Here is a 22,269-nt window from a genome sequence, read left to right as displayed (position 1 = left end):
TGCTGGCATATAGGAATATTATTGATTTTCTGTGCTGAGAGAGAGATGGGGTGGTGCTCTCTGAGTTGGTGAGTGCTCTTGGAGTTCAGGGGTTGGAGGAGAGATCACCAGTAATGGGGGCACTAGAAAGGGAAGAGAGAGACAACATTAGCATTACTGATACATTCTTGCCAGATACTTTGTTAGTACATTTAGTACTTTTTATTACATTTACTTTTCCTGACAGTCCTGCTAAGTGGATAATGATACCCCCATTTTTCAAATGAAGAAACTGAGGCTCAGGGAACTTACATGACTTTTATGAGCCTTGTCTCTTAGCCTTCATGTTTCCAGCTGCCATATATATATATATATAAAAAAAACCCAGCTTTATTGGGATATAATTCACATACCCTACAATTCAACCATTTAGAGTATACAATTTAATGGTTTCAGTATATTCATAGAGTTGTACAATTATCACTACAGTGGAATTTATTTTTTAAAATGAGAGGAGGAGAGATAGACAGACTCCCACATATACCCCGCCCGGGATCCACCCAGCCACCTCCATCTGGAGCCAACGCTCAAATCAACCAAGCTATCCTCCGTGCCTGAGGCTAACACTCGGACCAAATGAGCTATCTTCAACACTTGGGGTTGACACTTGAACCAACCAAGCCACTGGCTGTGAGAGGGGAGGAAAGAGAGAAGGGAGAGAGGGAGGGGAAGAAAAGCAGATGGTTGCTTCTCATGTGTTACCTGACTGGGGATTGAACCTGGGACATCTGCATGCTGGGCCGATGCTCTATCCACTGAGCCAGCTGGGTCCACAGTGAAATTTTGGAACATTTGCATTACCCCCACAAAGAAACCTTCACCCCTTAGTCTCCATCCCACAATCCTCTTATGCCCCCCCCAGACTTAGATAACCACTAATCTATTTACTGCCTCTCTATACTTGCCTACTCTGGACATTTCACATAAATGATTTCTTATAATATATAATCCTTTGGGACTGGGTTATTTCACTTAGCATGATATTTTCAAGGTCCTTCAATGTTGTAGTATATATCAATACTTTTTATTATTAAACATATTTCCTTTTCTTTCTTCTTCTTCTTCCAAGTGAGAGGAGGGGAGATAGAGAGACATACTCCCACATCTCCCACATGCACCCCGACCAGGATCCACCTGGCAACCCCTGTCTGGGGCCAATGCTCTGCCCATCTGGGGCCATGCTCACAACTGAGCTATTTTTAGCACCTGAGGTGGAGGCTCCATGGAGCCATCCTCATCACTCAGGATAATATGCTCAAGCTAATCAAGTCATGGCTGTGGGAGGGGAAGAGAGAAGGGGAGGGGGAGGGGGGAGAAGCAGATGGTCTCTTTTTCTGTGTGCTCTGACTGGGAATTGAACTCAGGACATCCACACCCTGGGCTGACGGTCTACCATCGGGCCAACCATTCAGGGGTAAACATATTCCATTTTATGGAGATACCACATTTTGCTTATCCATTCAGCAGTTGATGGGCATTTGGATTGTTTCCATGTATGGCTGTTATGAATAATGCTGCTATGAGCATCCATGTTTGATGTGTTTTTTTGTGGACAGATGGTTTCATTTCCCTTGGGTTCCACTGGGAGTGGAATTGCTGGTCATATGCTAATTCCTGAGGAACTGCCCGACAAGGAACTGCCTCCATAGCAGCTTCCTTGCTGCCTCTTGTGTGAAGCCCACTCACCATCAGAGTAACAACTGGGAAGAAGGTCAAACCACAAAGTCGATGTGAATTGCCTGGTGTCAAAGAAGCATAATATTATAAAGTACTCGGGACTGCAGCTTCACTGTTAAGTCTCTGGTGATTCCACAGGAACTCGTGGAGTTTGCAGGACGTTGCCATGAATGCTGGTCGCCACTATGCCAGCAGAGCTTTGCCTTCCACATTATGGCTAGTAGGCTGTGGTAATAGAGAAGGTGCTAGAATAAATCCTAAGGTTTAGGGTGTGAGGTAGGGATAAGTGTCATTTAGGGCGATGAAGGCTCTTGAAAGAAGGGCTGGGTTTCAAGCCTGGCACATGGGGACAAGTGGGAGAGCAAGGAGGCTGGGAGGGGAGACTGGATCGGGTCCACGTGGTTTGGGGCAAGTCCTTGGGCAGCTGTGGCTGCTAACTCTGGTCTGTCTTTGTTCTTTGGCTGCAGATCTGGCCGAGTGCAAGCTGGTTTCCTTCCCCATTGGCATCTACAAGGTCCTGCGGAATGTCACCGACGAGATCCACCTCATCACGCTGGCCAACAACGAGCTCAAGTCCCTGACCAGCAAGTTCATGACCACATTCTGTCAGCTCCGAGGTAGGCCCTGGTCAGCTCAGGCCAGGGAGGGCGTGGCTAGCCCTCATCCTCAGGCTCCGTTGGGAAATGTGACTATGGCCATTCCTGCCGGCTGGACCTGGGAAGTCATTCCCAGTGAGGAGGCTTTGAGGATGGACTTACCTGTGTTCTTTCTGAAGCCTGGAAGTCTCTGTGTCACTTCTGCCTAGCTGACTAGGCAGTGAAGCAGATTGGCTAATAGTCCAGGGTATGGGTCCTGGGGTGATTCTCTTATTCTGAACAGACCAGCAGGGTGTTTGGGTTCTGAGGCCCAGAAGAAGTAGTGCTTCTTGTTAAACCTGAACAAGCCACCTTCTACCCACCCCCCTCTCCTCCAGTCTGGCACTGTTCTCACTGTGCTACTTTCTCAGTTCAGGAATGACGGATTCCAGGAATGCTGGTGCTTCCTCTGCTGGGCACACACAGGGCAAGTGGACAAGGGTGCTTGGTGGGAGATGGGCAGAGGCCAGCCGATGGGCATTGTAGATTCTTTTGAAGTAGCTACTCCAGATGGACAAGCAGGGCAATGGCCACTCCAGGGCCTGTTCCCTCGCCACATGAAGACCCTCCGTCCTTCTGCAAGAGTCCAGTGCCACTCAGCTATGCATGGGATGGAGCTGTGACCTGGACACTTGTTATGTGTTTGCCTTAACGGTGGAGAAGGAGAGTTGGGAGTGCACAGACCTTCTAGAATTCCTCATAGAGGCAAGAAAAGGATCTAAGAGCTTGTTTAGAGAAATGAGTACGTAAGATGCTGATGGAAGAGGAGGAACTCAAGCAGGAATATCTCACACAGCTGACTTTAGGCTTCCTAGAGGAGGTTTGGGCATTGGGCAGAGCACAGAGGGGAAAAGGAGGCACGGATTATCAAACCCAGTTGAGAGACACGAAGCAGCTTGTACAGTGACTCGAGGGAGCTACGGGCAGGATCAGGAAAGATCACCGGTCACCGGCTCAGTACAAACACAGGGCAAGGCTGAGGGACTGGTCTGTGTAGTTGTTTCTGAGTAGAGCTCACAGAGCTCGTATTTTCCCATAATATGAAAGCGGTAAAACACTAGATTTAGCCCAAGGGGCACTAGGCTAATCATTCATAAAATATTAGAGCTGTCTCTGTTCCTTATTTAAGGGACAGAGAAGGAAGGTCAGGGAGAGAAGGGACTTGTCTGGGGTCTCAGAGCAATATACCCTGGGTGCCCAACTCACAGGCCGCGCTGCCTTTCCGGACATCAGCGTTAGCTCAAATGTTCCCCAGAGCTCTATCTAGCCAGTTGGAATTGGATTGCTTTCCAGAGGGGGTGGAAAGATAGAAAATGAGTAGGGCAGTTGGTTGGAGCTGCTGGGAAGGGCAGTCAGGCAGAGCAGCTTCCCCTGGGCAAGAGGAGTTCATTTGTTCATTCCTTCATTCTGCCTGCCTTTGAGCACCTGCTGTGTTCTAGCCCTGTGGCCGGAGGCTCAGAAACAGAGACCACTAAGCCAGTTCTCTGGCTGGAGGAACCCAGGGCTGCAGAACACTCATCACCAGCTCCACGTGCTGTGATAATAGTGCGAACAAAACACTGGGACTGCTAGGAAGGGGACAAGTTCTTCCCCGCGCCCAGAGAGGGCATGGGCAGTGGGGGGTGGAAACAGGGCTTTCACAGGGTTTGACATCTGGCAGTGCCTTGTGGGATGACTAAGCAAGCCCTCTCTAGGGGACTGTGATAAGTGTCAGAGAAATGCCGTTAGAGCCCCCCATGCCTTCGTGCCTGGCCCTTCGGATGGACATCTGGTGAAGGATACAGTTTGAACTCCTGTGCTGCCTGTGGCCCCCCGACACCCCCACATGCCGTGGATTACAAAGGGAAGGCTGAGGTGTGTCCCCCAGGGGAGGCCGGAGCTGAGGGCCAGCCTGGCTCCCACAGAGGTCGCTCTGGGCCCCAGCCTGGGTCATGGTTTCTCTTTCAAATAGAAAAACCCTCACCATTTATGTGTGAGGAGGAGATTGAATAGGATTTGCTGGGCTTGTCACGGCCAGCCAGTGTCCTCTTCTGGGTTCTCTGCTGAGGAGGGAGGCTGCTTTGGTGTTGGGGAGAGAGCCATCTGCGGACTCCCTGCCTTCCAAGTTGTCTCCATGTGTGCGCTGGGGACTGTCTTCTGCTAGGCTCATGGCCCCTCAGAGCAGAGTCACCTTTAAATGATTCCACCCCTTGATGTCCTGGGAAGGACAATGACACAAATGGAATCAGTCCAAAGGGCAAGTGGTTCCCAGTGTCTGGATGTGACTCTTTTGTCCCTTCTTTTCCTGTGTCCCCATCTCCCTGCTTCCTTTCTGCGCAAGTTATTCAGCTCTTCTTACTGAGTGGTCCTGGTCCTGCCAGGCCAGGGATGTGTGAGACTCAGCTGCAGAAATGGACAGAGACCACCACACGGGGACTGGCAGGGGCTATGTATTCAGAGCCACTCTCTCAGGGAGTCTGCCACTGTACTTGCATTTGGCAGAGACTCAAAGGCGGGCAGAGGAGAGGGAAAGCATTCTAGTGTGTTAAAGGAAGGCTTCAGGTGCACCCTGATTGGAGGCGTTGGCCTGGGGAAGCTGGAGGCAGGACACCGAGCAGTGGGGCGTCCTGTGTGCCTGGTTAGCGTGAGTATTTGGTTTTCTCTGGTTGGTGCTAAGTTGGAAGTGGGGACAAAAATTAAGAAAATTGTCAGTAACCAAGTCCCGGCCGTTTGGGAGCTAATTGTTCCAGAGGGTATTGTTTGGCTTCCTGAATTGTTGATAGAGATAGCAGTCTGACTTCCAACAAGTCTGACTTACAGCAAACTAGCTTCCTGAGCTGGTTACTCAATGGATGGGTTGGTTTCCTGGGCAGGGCTGCAGTTTGGGGGTCAGAGTTCTATTTTTATAGTTGGTTTGGCCCTTGTCGGTGTGTATATTCAGTTTCTCACAGCCTGCCTTTCCATGCACTTCAGCAGTTCCTCATGAGCTCCCTTGCCAGGCCCGACCACAGCCTGTCATCATGACAGGTGAGTGATAACAGGAGAGCCCAAATTCACTGGGTGCTCCACCCTCCCGGCTCCATGCTGAGGGTTTTACATGCATCGTCCCATTCAGTCCTCATGGCACCCAGTATTTGGGAAGGATGGTAGAACTAAGACGACCTCGACCGGGTCCTTGAGGAGCTCCTGGTCTCTCAGGGGAGTCAGGGTTGACATTATAATTTCAGGGGTGACACAGAAGACATTTACTTAAAGTCCCATGCTCTTTGCCCACTTTGCCTCGGCCCACTGGGTTAGCTGATGGCATTAGCAGATGAAGGGGTGAGAGAGGAGGCACAGTGCGGGGGAAGCGGGCAGACCCTGAAGCTTTGCAGCGGGCAGACCCTGAAGCTTTGCAGCGGGCAGACCCTGAAGCTTTGCAGCGGGCAGACCCTGAAGCTTTGCAGCGGGCAGACACTGAAGCTTTGCAGCGGGCAGACCCTGAAGCTTTGCAGCGGGCAGACCCTGAAGCTTTGCAGCGGGCAGACACTGAAGCTTTGCAGCGGGCAGTGGGGCACTGACGTCTTGGTTTCAGTCTTGGATCAGGTAGCTCTCCTCTGACGGGCATGCATTTTCTGGTTCCCTCCGCACACCTCACCACTGAAATAGTGGGTCTGGGAGGGTCCATCTCACCTCAGCTATCCATACAGGTAGCTCCTAGTTGCCAACAACCAAGAGTTCCTACCTGATGCCAAGGTGGTGATAAGGCTGGGGCCTTCTGCATCAGTTTTTATCATCAGTCCTCAAGGGAGGGCATCTGGCCCCTGGGGTTACCTGGCTGACCTCACTGGGGAAGAGGCCAGCTGTTCATGGCTCCTACATGTCTTCTTACAGGCAGTGGGCCAGCCTTCCCTAGCAGAGAATTAAAGGAACCCAAATGTCATGGCCTTCAGCATAACTTTGGATAGAATTCCAGAGATAGGGCCACGTGGGCCAGTGGGCGAGAGCATTTCAAGACAGTTAATGTATACCATGAAGTCGTCAAACACTGATGTCACCCCGAGCCTGGGCCTGTCAGGGGCGACCTTTCCATATTAGGCTGAACCAGGATCCCCAAGAGGGGAGGCTGGGTGGTTTGGTGTGTATAGCGCGGACACTGGATTTGAGCCTGGTTCTAGAATGTGCCGTCTGCTCCCACCTCTGTGATAGTGTTGGTTAGGGAGTACAGCAGGCGAAAGAGGAGGTTGAATTGTGCCAGTGCAGCAGAACCTGATACCTGCTTTCCTCTCCACCACAGCCTGGGCCTGGGATGCTGGCAGGGCGTGGCCAGCTCTCCTTAGAGCATCCAGGCAAGAGTGCGTTGCTCCGAAGTAATCCTTGGTTACAGACTAGCTATTTCTTTGCTCTATTGCTATATAACAAACTGCCCTAAGATATACTGAGCTTAAACAATAAAGTGTCACTTCCTCCAGCTCTGTGGGTTGGCTGGTCTCCGCTGGGTGGTTCTTCTGTTCCACGTAGCATAGACTGAGGTCACTTTTCTGAGGAGCAAGTCCCCTCATGTGGCCTCTACTCTGCTTAGACTTCCTCACAGCACAGTGGCAGGAACGAAGTAGGTTGCTTCCAAGAAAAAGGAAGTAGGTTGCTACTCCTTGGGCTTGGAAGTTCCAGAACATCACTTCTGCTGCATTCTGGCTGATTCAAGAGGTAGGGAGCTAGACTCATCCTCTTGATGGGAGTTTCTGCAAACTCTCACTACAAAAGGCATAGGTATGGTAGCAGTTGCTGGAAACAGCCAGCATAGTGGTTTCTATAATTTGTTAGATGGAGCACTGATGGATGGTGATTTTATCATTTCTTATTTGCTCAGTTCTTGAGTGAATGCTGTTTGTTGGCCACTGTGCGAGGAACTATGAGGAAATAGTTTACCCCTGGGGTCTATAAACCTGGTCCTGGCATTTCCAGGCTGTGTGACCTTGGGACAATTATTGGACCACTCAGATTTCAGTTTCTCATCCCAAAATGGACATTGTAATATTACTTCACAGGAAGTGTATAAATCCCACATACTATTAATTTGTTATCTTTATTTATATATTTAATCAACCAAACTGTATATATATTTGGAAATAAATGAGTAAATGAAATAAATTCCCTTTGGAGGGGAGTTGGAGACAGCCTGGAGAGGTGCCCCTGCCTCACAAGCAGGAGAACATCATCTTTGTCCTGCAGCTTGCCAACCCTAGAAATGCTTGGACTCCAGGGGCCCCTCTGCCTACCTGGCCTGGGACTAGTGTGCACATCTGGAACACTGGGACAGTGTTTGCAACTCGGCATAAACTCTGTTGCCTCATTCAGTACCCCAGAACACGATCCAAGCTAACATTCCCCCTTACCCCCTACCTAATTGTGCCATGAAACTTCACAATTTCCCTCTTCAAGCTCTAAGCAGAGATCTTTTTGCTCTTGGCTCCAAAATTAGAACACTTTCTATCCCCTCTCTGCTTCCCTTACCCACTTCCCATGCATTTCTCTAGTTGTTATAAAGCTGTAGGCTTCATTTGAAAACAGGCTCCCATTTTGAATAGTCAATAGATGCACACTACACAGTACTCCAAGGGTTGGAAAGGGTAATGGGGAAGAATAAGTCTCCCTCTTACATCTGTCCCCAGATTTCCTGTTCCCCTGCCTAGAAGCAACTACTGTTATCAGTTCTAGAGATGTTATTCTATGCCATTGAGAACATAAATGTATTTAATGTTAGTAGCACTGAAAGTGTAGACACATACTGTTGTAAACACTTTGCAAGTGTAAAATTATTTTAACCTTTACAGTCCTATAAGGTCAGTACTGATATTGTCTCTTTTTCTTAGATGAGGAAACTGAGGCAGAGAGAACATAAGGAACTTGACCAAGGTCATACAGTGAGGAAGAAGGGGTTGGGACTGTGAGTTCAGACCCACAGAGCTCCTTTATAACTACTGATAGGAGTACAGGGTACACACTGTTTTTGCAACTTGCCTTTTCACTCAGCAATACGTTTTAGAATTTGGTCCATGTTAGGACAGTGACAGCTGCCTTACTCTTTTCATGGTTAGCACTGCACTGTAGTTTGTTCCAGACTCAGTGAGAACAGTTTCTCACCCCATCCCTCTCTCCCCCTGAGGAGTGGATGTGGCTTTTGGAACCTTCACTCCTGTCTCCTTGCTCCTCTGTCCCCCATGGGCAGCAGCTGTATTTGTGTGGATCCTGAGCCATTTGAAAGACACTTATTGCCACACCACACTGGCTGACTCTGCCCTGCTGGGGGCCCTTGCAGGCAGGAACATGATTGCTCATTGATGTAGGGGTGGCGGCCAAGACACTGGTTGATCCTCGGTGGACAGGTGCTTCTGGAGTTGGTACATTCCCTTGGTGCCCGGCTACATAATTACTGCTGGCCAAGCTCATCTGTTTCTCATTGCGGTCAGCAGGCCTTCTTTCTCCTCTGGGGTCAGTCTAAGGCCTCAGCCTTGGCAGTTGTCCAAGATAAGGACAATGTGGAAGTAATAGGAAGAACATGAGGGAGAAGAAGTCCATTTAAAAGACACCAGAAACCATAGTTCAGTGGGGATAATAAATAAGGAAATATCAGGATGGGAGGCTCTCAGGTTGAGAACAGGCTTGGGAGTGGGATGAGGGTAGGATCTTCTCCCAGAGCTCCAGTCCATCCTGAGAGCCCAGATTGTTTGGCTTGGAAACCTGGTGAAAGAGCAGGAAGAAACATCTGGAGGCCCCGTAATGCAGCCCTTGGGACCAGAGGATCTCAGCCCTCTTTGTCCAAGAGAGAAGGTGGCAAGAACCTGGGCATGACTGTGACCCCAACAATGAGAAGAATGTGTTTTGACCCTAGGGGTGAGAAGCAAAGCTAGATGTAGCTGCAGCTGTGTTTAGTTGGAAGCTCAGCACATCACTGATTAGGCAGCTGGGCTATTGGCCACATTTTTGTTCTTTCTCTGAAGTGGAACAACAGAGGAAACTTCACGTGCCCAGGTCGGGGTGACATAAAGTCCCAGGAGTTAGTAAGACTGGGACTTTGACAGGTTTGGGGGCGTCTGTCCCAGGGAACCTTTTTTTTTTTTGCCTTCCCCTGGTGAGGTGGCCTGGAAGCAGCTCCATGGTTTGGTTTCTGCTCAGTACCTACCAGGTCCACTATGAACAACTTTGCATTCATAGGTTTTTGACAACTTAGAAGAAATGGACTAGTTCCTTAAAAACCACAAACTACCTAAACTCAACCAAGATGAAAGAGCCAATCTGAATAATCCCATAACCATCAAATAAATTGAATTCACAAATGTAAAGACTCCCCCCTACCCCCGAAAATCAATCTCTAGGCCCAGATGCTTTCACTGGAAAATTCTATCAAACTCTTAAACAAGAATTAACATCAATTTTACATCTAGTCTAAGGGTGCACTTTCCAACCCATACTACAAGGCCAGCATTACTTTGATTTCAAATCTTGATATGAACAAGACAGAAATAAAAAAGAAGAACTACAGACTAATATCTCACATGAAATAAGACACAAAAATTCTCAGCAAAATATTAGCAGTCAAACCCAGCAATGTATGAAAAGAATTATATACCATGACCAAGTGGGGTTTGTCAATTTTTCAGATGTGCAAGTCTGGCTTAACATTTCAAAATCAACCAGTGTTATTGTGTGTGTGTGTGTGTGTGTGTGTGTGTGTGTGACAGATGGAGTCAGACAGAGGGACAGATAGGGACAGACAGACAGGAAGGGAGAGAGATGAGAAGCATCAATTCTTCATTGCGGCACCTTAGTTGTTCATTGATTGTTTTCTCATATGTGCCATGACCAGGGGGCTACAGCAGACCGAGTGACTCCTTGCTCAAGCCAGCGACCTTGGGCTCAAGCTGGTGAGCCTTGCTCAAACCAGATGAGCCTGCGCTCAAGCTGGCGACCTCAGGGTCTCAAACCTGGGCCTTCTGCGTTCCAGTCCAACACTCTATCCACTGCGCCACCACCTGGTCAGGCTCAACCAGTGTTATTTATCATATCTGTTGACAAAGATAAAGCATTTGAAGAACTCCCAACACCATTTATGATTTTAAAAAAATGCCCTCAGCAAACTAGGACTACAGGGGAAGTACCTCAATTTGGTAAAGAATATCTATAAGACCCTGGCTGGTTGATTCAGTGGTAGAATGTCGGCCTGGTGTGTGGATGTCCCGGGTTAAATTCCTGGTCAGGACACACAGGAGAAGTGACTGTCTGCTCCTCCACCCTTCCACCTCTCCCTTTTCTCTATCTCTCTCTTCCCCTCCTGCAGCCAAGGCTCCACTGGAGCAAGTTGGCCCGCATACTGAAGAAGGCTCCATGGCCTTGCCTCAGGTGCTAAAATGGCTCTGGTTGCAACGAAGCAAGGCCCAAGATGGGCAGAGCATTTTCCCCTAGTGGGCTCGTTGGGTGGATCCCGTCAGCTGCATGCGGGAGTCTTTCTGCCTCCCTGCTTCTCACTTCAGAAAAAAAAAAATCTATAAAAATCCTACAGCTAACCTCAGACTTAATGATGAAATGCTTTACCTGTAAGACTGGGAACAGGCAGATGTCTGCCCTCATTTTGAAAGTTCTAAGCACTGCAAAAAGATGGGAAAGGGAAATTAAAGGTGTATAGATAGGAAATAAAGAAATAGAACTGTCTCATATTGCAGATGACGTGATTTGTCTACATAGAAAATCCCAAGGAATTTACAAAAACAAACAAAACAATCCTCCTCATTCAGCAAGTTCTAGGATGTAATATCAACACTAAACCTAGGTCATTAATGCTCATCTTCAAAATGCTTTCCTTGGCTTCCTCCCTCGCTTAGAGTAAACCCACTATCTTCTCAAGATCTCCGAGGCCCCAAATAACTTGGTTCTAGCTTCATTTCTAGCACTTTCTCTCTCTCACTACCCCCTGCAGGCACACTGACCTCTTGGCTTAGAGTAAACCCACTATCTTCCCAAGGTCTCTGAGGCCCCATATAACTTGGTTCTGGCCTCATTTCTAGCACTTTCCCTCTCTCACTACCCCCTGCAGGCACACTGACCTCGTTGTGCTGAGTGGTTTTCTGCCTCAGGGCCTTTGTACTTGTTATTTCTTCTGATAGCTTTCAAGTGGGCTCCTTGCATACCTGGTTTGTTCTCATCCTTCACTCTGACAGGAAATACCTTCCTAGTCATCTGATATAATCTTATTTATTTGTTTTCCTTGTTTATTTCTTTCTCCCCCACACTAGTATGTAAGCTTGTTAAGGAAGGGATCTAGTGTTCGTCATGATTTGTCCAGGCATTCAGTGCCTGCCCTATGGTAGGATCTGAGTAATGTGTGTTGAGTGAGTGAGGGAGACTGTTTCTCTATCACTGTGTCTGATTGACTTTCCTACAAATCATGTGTCCCAGCTGCATCCTCCTCCTCCTCCTCCTCCTCCTCCTCCTCTTCCTTTTCCTCTTCTTTTTTGAGAGAAAGAGAGACATGAAAGGAGAGAGAGGGTGAGAAGTATCACCTTGTAGTTGCTTTCACTTTAATTGTGCATTGATTGCTTCTCATATATGCCTTGATCAGGGCTGAGCCAATGTTCCCTTGTTTAAGCCAACGACCTTTGGGCTCAGGGTTGTCTGCATTGGGATCGTGTGGACAATCCCCCGCTCAAGTCAGCAACCCTGCACTGACAAGCCTGTGCTCAAACTGGTGACCTCGGGACTTAGAACCAGTGACCCCAGTGCCCTGGGTCAATGCTTTATCCATTGTGCCACCACTGGCCAGAGTACCTTCTCTTCTTTTATTTCCCCTTTTGCTTCTTGCCTTTAAGGTTAGCTTTCAATTTAGTTTCCACAAAAAGCTCTATAATCCAAGAATTAAGTCTCATGGATCATGTACCTTTCCAATAGAAGTAGTTCTATTTATTGAGTCCTTTCAAAGATTATTCTTAGTGTGTGTGTGTGAGAGAGAGAGAGACAGACAGGCAGGCAGGCAGGAAGGGAGAGAGGAGAGAGATGAGAAGCATCAACTCATAGTTACATCACTTTAGTTGTTCATTGATCACTTTTCATATGTGCCTTGACTGAGGGGCTCTAACTGAACCAGTGATCCCTTGCTAAATCAGTGACTTTGGGCTCAAGTCAGCAACCTCTGGGCTCAAGCTGGTGATCCCACACTTAAACTGGTGACCCTACACTCAAGCTAGATGAGCCTCTACTCAAGCTGGTGACCTGGGGGGTTTCAAACGTGGGACCTCAGCATCCCAGGTTGTCGCTCTACTCACTGCACCACCAAGGGTCTGGGCAAAGATTATTCTTTTATGTTCAAATACGGGACTGAGTGTATAGTAGGTGCCTAAAAAATACCTGTACTGTGCAGCATGTCCTGCCTTTCACAACACTCTCAACTCATCCTCACAGCCCTGCTATAACTGGACCAGGAAGACCGTCTCATGATTCCATCCAGAGAAAGGAGAACCCAAGGACTCTTACTGAGTTAGACCAGAGCAGAGTCCTCCTGGTTCTTTCCCCTTCATTCATTCAGTGCTAAATGAGCAAGGATTTGTTGAGTATCTACTTTGAGAACACGTACTACAGGGATTAGGGCTACAATACTGGAAAAACTGGAGTGGCGAGTGGCCCACTTCCGCCCCAGCTTCCATGCAGCCCGTTGATTACACTAATACAATCAAGGAACTGAACCCAAGCGCAAGGAGCCCTCCTCCCCAGCCACTGCTCCCTCTGTGCCTTTTGCTTTTCAGAAGAGCTTCCTAGCTGGGGAGGAGGCCACTGTTCGGGCAGAGCCAGCCCGACCTCCTTGCAGCTGAGATTTTTCTTAGAGCCTGCCATTAAAGCAAGACTGGACTTCCTTTTTTTTTTTTCTCTTTTTTATTACAAATTTAATTTCAATTTTTTTATAAATAAATTTTTATTATAATGGGGTGACATCAATTAATCAGGGTACATATATTCAAAGAAAACATTTCCAGGTTATCTTGTCATTTAGTTCTGTTGCATACCCATCACCCAAAGAGAGATCATCCTCCGTCACCCTCTATCCAGTTTTCTTTGTACCCCTCCCCATCCCCTCCCCTTCTCCCTCTTTCCCTCCCCCCACCCCTCATAACCACCCCACTCCTGTCCATGTCTCTTAGTCTCGTTTTTATGTCCCACCAATGTATGGAATCCTGCAGTTCTTGTTTTTTTCTGATTCACTTATTTCACTCCGCATACTATTATCCAGATTCCACCATTCTGCTGTAAGTGATCCAATGTCATCATTTCTTCTAGCTGAATAGTATACCATGGTGTATATGTGCCCCATCTTCTTTATCCAGTCTTCTATTTTTTTTTTACAGTGATTAAAAGCCTTTAAGCAAACTCTTGGCCAATACAGCAAGAATCCATAAAAGAGTAGTGTCTTTAACATGTTCACCAAGTCCAAGTTGGCCCCATCACCATGCCAAATCCCTGAAAAATGCAACCCAACCACAGTTCAGTCTGTTAGGAGCTGTCACAGGGAGCAGGAGTCCAGAAAAGTCCACATCCAGGAGAAGTCCTCATGGCACTGGAATTGTTGTCACCATTCTATACTTTGCAGCTCATGTCCAAGTCCCAATGACTGCTGCTTCTAGCTGGTAATGATTCAGGTAGACTGGAAAAGACTGGACTTCTAAGAGCAGCTGTCCTGGGGGAACATGAAGCTGGGGCAGGCAATAATTTTGTACCCAGAGGCTCTTCATCTTTCGAGCAGTGATTGCCAGAGAAGGAGACACCAAGAGATGTTTTGGAAAGCTGCCTAAGCTTGGTTGAGGGAAGAAAGAAAGTCTCAAAGTATATAGTTAATGATGTCATTTTTGTTTTTTGAAAACAATCTTTATCCATCTATTCATCCATCCGTTAGTATGCATATAGAAAATAGGGTCCTGGCTGGCTGTTCAGTTTGTTAGAGCATTGTCCTGGAATGCCAACGTTACGGGTTCGATTCCCAGTCAGAATACATGCAAGAATCAACCAATGAATACATAAATAAGTGGGACAACAAATCAATGTTTTATCTCTTTCTTTTTTTCTCTCTAAATTTTTTTTTAAAAAGACGGAGGAATGCACACTAAAGAACTTTGGTCTTCTCTGGGAGTAGAAATATATGGAATTTCTGTTTTTCAATGTTCCATATTTTTGAGATGTCAATGTTTTTACAATGAGCATGCACTGCTTTTATAAGCAGAAAATGCATTTAAAGTTGAACAAATTGTATCAGTTCAGAGGGGCCAGTTATGCATCAGGAACAAATAATCCCAAATTAAAACAACAGAATCTTACATTTTCAGTTGGGACAGCGTGTGGTCCCTCTGACAGGTATCAGCACTGTGCGCATGCCCGAGGGCTGGGCTGCCTGCCTCCATCAGTAGGGCCTGAGGACTGGACCGTGACTTTTCTCAAGGAAATAGCTCCAGCACGAGGCCCAGGACAGAGTGGGAAAAATATTATGCACAGAGTGGCAAAAATATTAAAACAGTGATAACAGCTGTCTCTCTGGGTGATATTTTTCAGCAACAACATCTCTTTTTAAGCAGTGCACCTTTCTGAAGCTTCTCTGAGAGAGACCGACACAAACCTTAGTTAACCACACACGGCCCTGTGTGAGTCAATAAGCCGAGTGGCAAACAGTAAGAACGCTGGAGCCAGACTGGCCTGCCATCAGAAATTCTAAGGTCTCATCTGTAAAGTGAATCCATTCTATACCTTCTTTAGTTAGTCACTGTAAGGACTGAGTTGAGGTAAGTCATGGTAAACACTGCGACGAGGGATCAGCATGTGGTAAATGCTCGAGGATTTAGCTTTATATGTTATTATTCAGTCCTGTCCTGAGCCTGCCTGGTCCTCCTGAGAACACTGACCCGAGAAGTCCAGATTGCGAGTTTGTCAAGAAGATCTGTTGTACCTTGGGGTGGATTGCCTAGTGAGCAAACAATTTGTGATTGGATGTAGTAAATGTTGCCCTTTTCCAGAATGGGGTCTGACCAGATGGAATCAAACTGAAAAATCATTAGGGTCAAAAGACCTTAAGAAGAAGAGTCGACCTGTGGTGGTGCAGTGGTTAAAGCGTTGACCTGGAACACTGAGGTCACCGGTTCAAAACCCTGGGCTTGCCTGGTCAAAGCACATATGGGAGTTGATGCTTCCTGCTCCTCCCCCGTTCTCTCTCTCTCTCTCTCTCTCCTCTCTAAAATGAATAAATAAAATCTTAAAAAAAAAAAAAAAGAAGAAGAGCCTGAGGTTGTTGGGGACTCTTTGCATTCATGTGGGCTTCACAACAGCCCTCTGCTGTAATAATAACAGTAGGGGGTATGAATGCTCACTTGGTACTGGGCACCGAGCCAAGTGCTGTACCTGTGCTGACAGATGTGACCCTCCAACAACCCGTGAAGCAGGTACTGTTAGTAGTCCATTTCTACAGATATGGACACTGAGACCTAATGGGTTTAGACAACTATCTGAGTAAACAAGTCAGTGGCACTGTTGGGTTTGAACTCGGGCAGTGGGAACCCCAGATGCCACACGTTTAAGCCCTGCATGACCCTACCTCCCTTACCTCTCACCGTGACTCTTGGTTTCTGCCCCTCATCCCTCCCTTTGCTTGGGGTGCCTGTGGGCACCCAGCCTCTCTCTGTAGAACACAGCATCTCAGCTTCGCCCCCCCCCCCCAGCCGTGGCTTGGCTAGGTTCCCAACAGAGGGACTCCTACCTCCTCACGCAGGTCCCTGCATAGGTTGCTGGTGAGCTTTTTGAGTAACTGCTCAAGGAGCAGGAACTCATACCCATCTGGTCAGCTGTAGCTGGGCCCAGGAGCAGGGTCAGGTGACACAGGAAGACCGTGGCTGCTGTGTGGCTCCTTGAGAAGGAGAGCAGTGGGAAATGGTGTCCCTCATGTTGTTGTGAGTTGGGGGTGCAGAGAGAGAGATCAGCAGACGAAATCATCAAGGACTAGCAAAGGACCACTGCTCACTCAGGCAAATGGCCCCGAGTTCACGCTGTGTCCTAATTTTATTCACAAGACTTCCAAAAGCTTGTTTACTGAGAAATTGGCATAACATCAAGTGTAACTTTTACTTAAAGATACATGGAGTGCACCTGCAAGATAGCTTAGTAACAACACAATATCAGAAGGCATGAATTGCTATTGCTTCTATGGGTCCCATAACATTCCTCTCCTTATCTTAAGGGATAACCTTGGAAAGTACCGAAATCTTATGAGAATGTTTTACTGAGAAAAGCCCAGCAACTGCCTTCAGTCACATAGACCTGTTTCAGTGACCCGCCTTCAAGTCACAAAACAATTTTCTTGGCAAAACATTCTTTTCTTGTTGGCAGTGTTCCCATCCAAGGCCATGCAATGGGCTATTCTACTACATTTCCCCCTTTTTGTTTATGCTGAATGTTATGAAGCACCACAGAAAACACAGCCTTCTGTCATTCATCCCTTATTTCTTTTGCTTTGATTTGTTGACAGACTACATATAAAAGAAAGCATAGAATTAATATTATTATAAAAAGTCCTACAGTGGATCCCCAAAATTCTTTAATATATTCAATAGAATTTAATTGCGATAAATTATCCATTAATCCCTTCAATATAGGTTGACCTGTCAGAATTTCTAATTTTCTTTGAAAAGCTTCATAAATATGTCTTCGTAATTTAATGATTTCTTTAGTTACATTATCATGATTTAACCAAGTGTTTTTTTTAACATTTTCCTAATGGAAATAAGTACGATTTTAAAAAATAGGGGTAACACAAAAAGTAGTTACATTCTAATCACATCTTAGCTTAATTTGCAGGCTAACAATTTGATCTCTTAACACAATCATAGTCTGTTCTAAATCATTAACTTTAGTATTAATGTTACTATTTATACGTTATTGAGAAGTCCACAGTTGTTCAGAATCTTCATGCCATTTTTGCACAAAGTCCACAGTCTGAATACTTTGATGTAATCCAACTCCAGATACAGCAGCCACGGTGGTTACAGCTATTAGTCCTATAATGATGGCGATGATCAGTCCAACCAGTCTCTTGGTTCGCTTCAAGGACTTAATAAGATGTTGAAACAGCATCATGGAAGGGGAACCCTGCCACATCCGATGCATCTGTACTGGAATCTAGACTCCTGTTCAGGTTCTTAAAATGTAAAGACTTTGACTATTTTATTAAAAAGAATAGAAGAGTTAATACATGTATAAAAGGCACACTTATTGCAAGTTATTGAATAATTTTCAGCTGTCTATTTGGTTTCACCTATAACAAACATATAAAGCAATCTAACACAAGCAGATATGAAATGTGTTTCATTCTTCTTAAAGATGAACATAATATGATTAGAAGGATAATTTTTCCAGATTTTTCCTTTCTATGCTGACATATGTTTAAGTGCCATGGCTACTTTCCACAAATGATATTGTATAGGACCAAATTTTATATGAGGAGCTTGAGGTGACATCCCTCCTCTATGCTATATGATAGTATGATTACTTTGATCACCAGCTGTAATTAAACCATTGTTCTTATGCCACCTTATATCAGCACCTTGCCCTTTAACTTGGGCAGAGCTATGAGGGCTTATCTATAATGTTTTATGTACAGATGTATTACTTTTAAATCTATATCCTTGTAACAAACGTTTTTTTTTCATCTCCTTTACTGTTATCTTTGACAATAGAGCCAAGCTTGAGCTTCTATGTTTAAACAATGTGGCTCATGTCCCATACATATAGGTAATTCCTCAACTCCTGTTGTATGATTTTCTAATTTTATGACTTCTTTCCAAGGTGCTAAGGGACCTCTATCATTAAAAGGTCCTAGAAGCCAATTAGAGTCATTAACAAAAATAGGAAAGGCACTATTTTCCTAATGAATAGCTCTACTTAATGGAGGATTAGGAACATATGCCTAATAACTAAAATTTTCAGATCTACTTACTGGAATTGTTACCAAAGCAATCATTGCTAAAAACAGGTTAGTAGCATTTTTTTTTCTAGTAGCTTGTAGCATATTTTTACCATTAAAGATCAGCTTTTTAAGTTAACCCCAACTTGGTATTTTAGCCTTTTCAATACCAAGCAGCAGCACCTTTAAGATTCTTCTTTTGAAATTCATTTCTTCCATCTCAGCAATGGGTGGATATGGAAAGAATCTATTGTTCTTATTCATGTTGTTAGTTTAATTCTGCAAGCAGGACACCAAAGGACTTCACCGGATTCTGCAATGACAAGCAAACCCTCTTCCCCAATGTTGCACTACACTAGGTACCTATTGATTCAACTCACTTTTATAATGTATACGTTGATTAATCTTAGAACTGTTACTTTTCGTCTAATGTCTGCAGCAGTCAAATTATCTTCTCCTATATTTAAGAAATTTAAAGTAAGTAAAACTTTGTGTAACATAATTCTAGGGAATAATCTCCTTTCTTCTCCCCCCTTTTGTTTAAGTAACATTTTTCAGAGTGCAATTACTGCGTTCAATAATTGCTTGTTCTTGTGGATTATATGGAATTCTAGTAGTATGTTTAATATTCTAAAATGCTAAGAATGGTTGAAATTTAGTAGATGTATAGACAGGACTATTGTCAGTTTTAATTGCTTTAGGAATGCCTATAACATTAAAAACTTCAATAAGATGTTGAATGACATAATCAGCCTTTTCTTTAGGCAAAGGTGTGGCCTATTGAAAGGAAGAATAAATATTAATAAAACTGTACATAAGATAGTTTTTTAAAAAAGAAATATGAGTAATATTTGTTATAGGTTATTACTGTGTTGTCCTCTAGGATTCATTTTTCTTGATAATAAAGGAGTATTTATAATACTATACTGAGGACAGTTTTAACAATATTTCAAGCTTTTTGCCAGGTTATTTTAAATTTTTGCATAAAATCTTTTTTATTTGTATGAGTCTTTGTATAAAACTTAGAGGCTATTTTTATTGATCTAATGGGTAATTGATCAACTTCATTATCTGTAGTAGACATAGGTCCTGGTAAAGCTGTATGAGAACAAATGTGAGTTATATAGATAGGCAAATTTCATTCCTACAATAAAAGTTGTAACTCTTGAAACAATTTGTGTAATCTAGAACTATTATTTGAAATATAAACAGTTTCTATAAGTTTAATTGTATGTTCTACATATTGTGAATCAGTAACAATGTTAATAGGACAGGATGTTGAATTTTGTCTTTAACTACAATCAAACTACACTGATTTAAGGTTTCAGAAGCATTTTTAAGGATGACTGAAAGTTCAGCATTATTTTTATAAGCTATTAACATGTCATTTATATAATGGATTATTAAAGATTGAGGATATTTTAAACAAATTTTTCTAAAGGTTGATTTACATAATGTTGATACAGTGTCTGACTATTCAACATTGCTTATTTAAGTAATATAAACTTGGTAAGAATAGTTAGTTATGCTTATTATTATAGACATAACAGCTAGTATTGCTAGAAACAGAGTCAATGATGTTTTTTGAAGTCTTAGTCTTAATTAAAACATTTTTTTTTGCCTCCTGGGTAAGTTTATTTAATTGTCAAATTTTCCTTTTTCCTATTTCCAACTTAAGCTGAGGCTTCAATTTTCTGGAAGGTATCTACTAGTCCCGTATCTGTGGAAATAAGAGCAAATCCTTACCCCTACATTTTGTCTACATTGCTGTTGTAAATTAGAAAACTGTCTATTTAAAAAGTTCATCTTGTGTAATATTAATAATAGGGTTAGCATTATCATTTTGATTAGCTTGAATACAAGCTTGATTTTCCTAAGTTATAAATTGTAACTCTTTCGCTTTTGAAAGAACAGTCCAAGCTAACATTTCTAAATTTTTTTTTTTTTTTTTTTTTACATAGGCAGAGATAGACAGGGACAGACAGACAGGAACGGAGAGAGAGATGAGAAGCATCAATCATTAGTTTCTCGTTGTGCGTTGTGACTTCTTAGTTGTTCATTGATTGCTTTCTCATATGTGCCTTGACCGCGGGCCTTCAGCAGACCGAGTAACCCCTTGCCGGAGCCAGAGACCTTGGGTCCAAGCTGGTGAGCTTTTTTGCTCAAGCCAGATGAGCCCGTGCTCAAGCTGGCGACCTCGGGGTCTCGAACCTGGGTCCTTCCGCATCCCAGTCCGACGCTCTATCCACTGTGCCACCACCTGGTCAGGCATTTCTAAATTTTTTGAAATAAAACATTCAGAGTCTATGAAGGAGGATAGCAGTTCCTGTGTATAAAGACAATTAGTTTTATACTGGGAGCAAGCTGTTTTTAGCTCTTTAAGAGCTTTGACAGAAATTTGGTCATAGTGAGTATAAAAAACGCCTTATCAGAAAGTTTAGACTGTAATTTAAAAAGTTGCTCTTTTAATTATTTATAAGATAAATGTTTTTCTTTATCAGAGGCCAAATGACCCTAGTTATTTTCCTATTGTAAAAGAAATTTTAGAGCTTTGTTAGGGACTTCTCCTAAGCCATGCAGCTTAGTGAATACTGCTTAAGTGGGCTAAAAAGAAAACTAAGGTTGCTTAGTAATAAGAGATGCATCAGCTTCTATATCTAAAAGTCTTTTGTATTGTTAAGTCTATTATAGGGCATCAGACGAACTAAATTCCTGCTTTCCTCAGTGCCTCCTTTTTCAGGATGTTGCCTTACAAGCAGCCAACTGTCTGAAGCAGCTTGAGATAAATTCTTAAAATGACTTAATTTTGTTTAATTCCTTAGTTTTACAAATCTGAACATATTTTACACACAAACAAGACAATTTTCAACACAGAAACACAAGTATAACATATAACTTTAATCCTAATACTTGAATTCTTATTTGATTTCAAACTTTGAATATACCTCACAATGTACTAAATTAGCAAGTCTTAAGGATCTATATTCTATTCAACTTAAATTTAAATGAGCACTCCTTATAATTTCTAATTTTAAAGCAAAAAAATATATGGATGGGCCCTGGCCTGTTGGCTCAGCGGTAGAGCGTCAGCCTGGCATGCGGGGGACCCAGGTTCGATTCCCGGCCAGAGCACATGGGAGAGGCGCCCATTTGCTTCTCCCCCCCCCCCCCCCCCCCCGCCCTTCCTCTCTGTCTCTCTCTTCCCCTCCCGCAGCTGAGGCTTCATTGGGGTGGAGATGGCCCGGGCGCTGGGGATGGCTCCTTGGCCTCTGCCCCAGGCGCTAGAGTGGCTCTGGTTGCGGCAGAGCGACACCCCGGAGGGGCAGAGCATCGCCCCTGGTGGGCAGAGCGTTGCCCCTGGTGGGCGTGCCGGGTGGATCCCGGTCGGGCGCATGCGGGAATCTGTCTGACTGTCTCTCCCCGTTTCCAGCTTCAGAGGAATACAAAGGGAAAAAAGGAAAAAAAAATATATGGATGAAACTTTTTTCAATATAAAAGCTGGCATTTTTAATTTTTGTATGTAAACAGTTCAGGCCTTAAAAATTACATTTTAGACAACATCAAACAAAAACTAAACAGAAATTAGAATCAGACAAACCAGACTAGACAAATCAAAGAGAAACCCGGGATTTCAGAGCACAGTCAGACTAGAAAGATGCCTGCCTGATTTTAATCAGGGCATTTTCTGACAGAGGGAGTGACGATGGATGAGACTAAACAAATTTTCCCCAAGAAAATTCTCTTGGCAGCTGCTGGGATATTTTCTATAGTCAGATCCAACACATGTCCCCTGCCTCAGTTTCCAGGCAAAGAATAAGAAAGAAACAAAACGGTAGCTCAGAGGATTGTAGCTAAAACACCAAAGAAAATTAGTATTTATTTTATTATTACAAAGACTAGAGAATTATAAGGACTTCATTAGATTCTTCTATATGTCCTAATTTTAATTGAATTTGTACCAACTGATGTAAAGCTTTAAGC

General features: G+C 44.4%; 1 protein-coding gene across 3 annotated transcripts in view; it reads left to right on the top strand.

Annotated features, from left to right (window-relative positions):
• The window catches only part of LRRC20 (leucine rich repeat containing 20), an 85,437-nt gene that overhangs the window by 35,634 nt on the left and 27,534 nt on the right, over positions 1-22,269 (top strand). For all 3 annotated transcript variants that reach the window (XM_066243254.1, XM_066243252.1, XM_066243253.1), the window contains one exon: positions 2,184-2,333. In XM_066243254.1, the coding sequence (XP_066099351.1) occupies positions 2,184-2,333 (150 nt within the window). The remainder of the gene's footprint in view (positions 1-2,183; positions 2,334-22,269) is intronic.

The sequence above is a fragment of the Saccopteryx bilineata genome, chromosome 9 (genome assembly GCF_036850765.1).
Source record: "Saccopteryx bilineata isolate mSacBil1 chromosome 9, mSacBil1_pri_phased_curated, whole genome shotgun sequence".
NCBI classification, from domain to species: domain Eukaryota; kingdom Metazoa; phylum Chordata; class Mammalia; order Chiroptera; family Emballonuridae; genus Saccopteryx; species Saccopteryx bilineata.
Note: the sequence above shows the minus strand (reverse complement) of the source record. Positions and strands in the feature narration are given on the sequence as shown.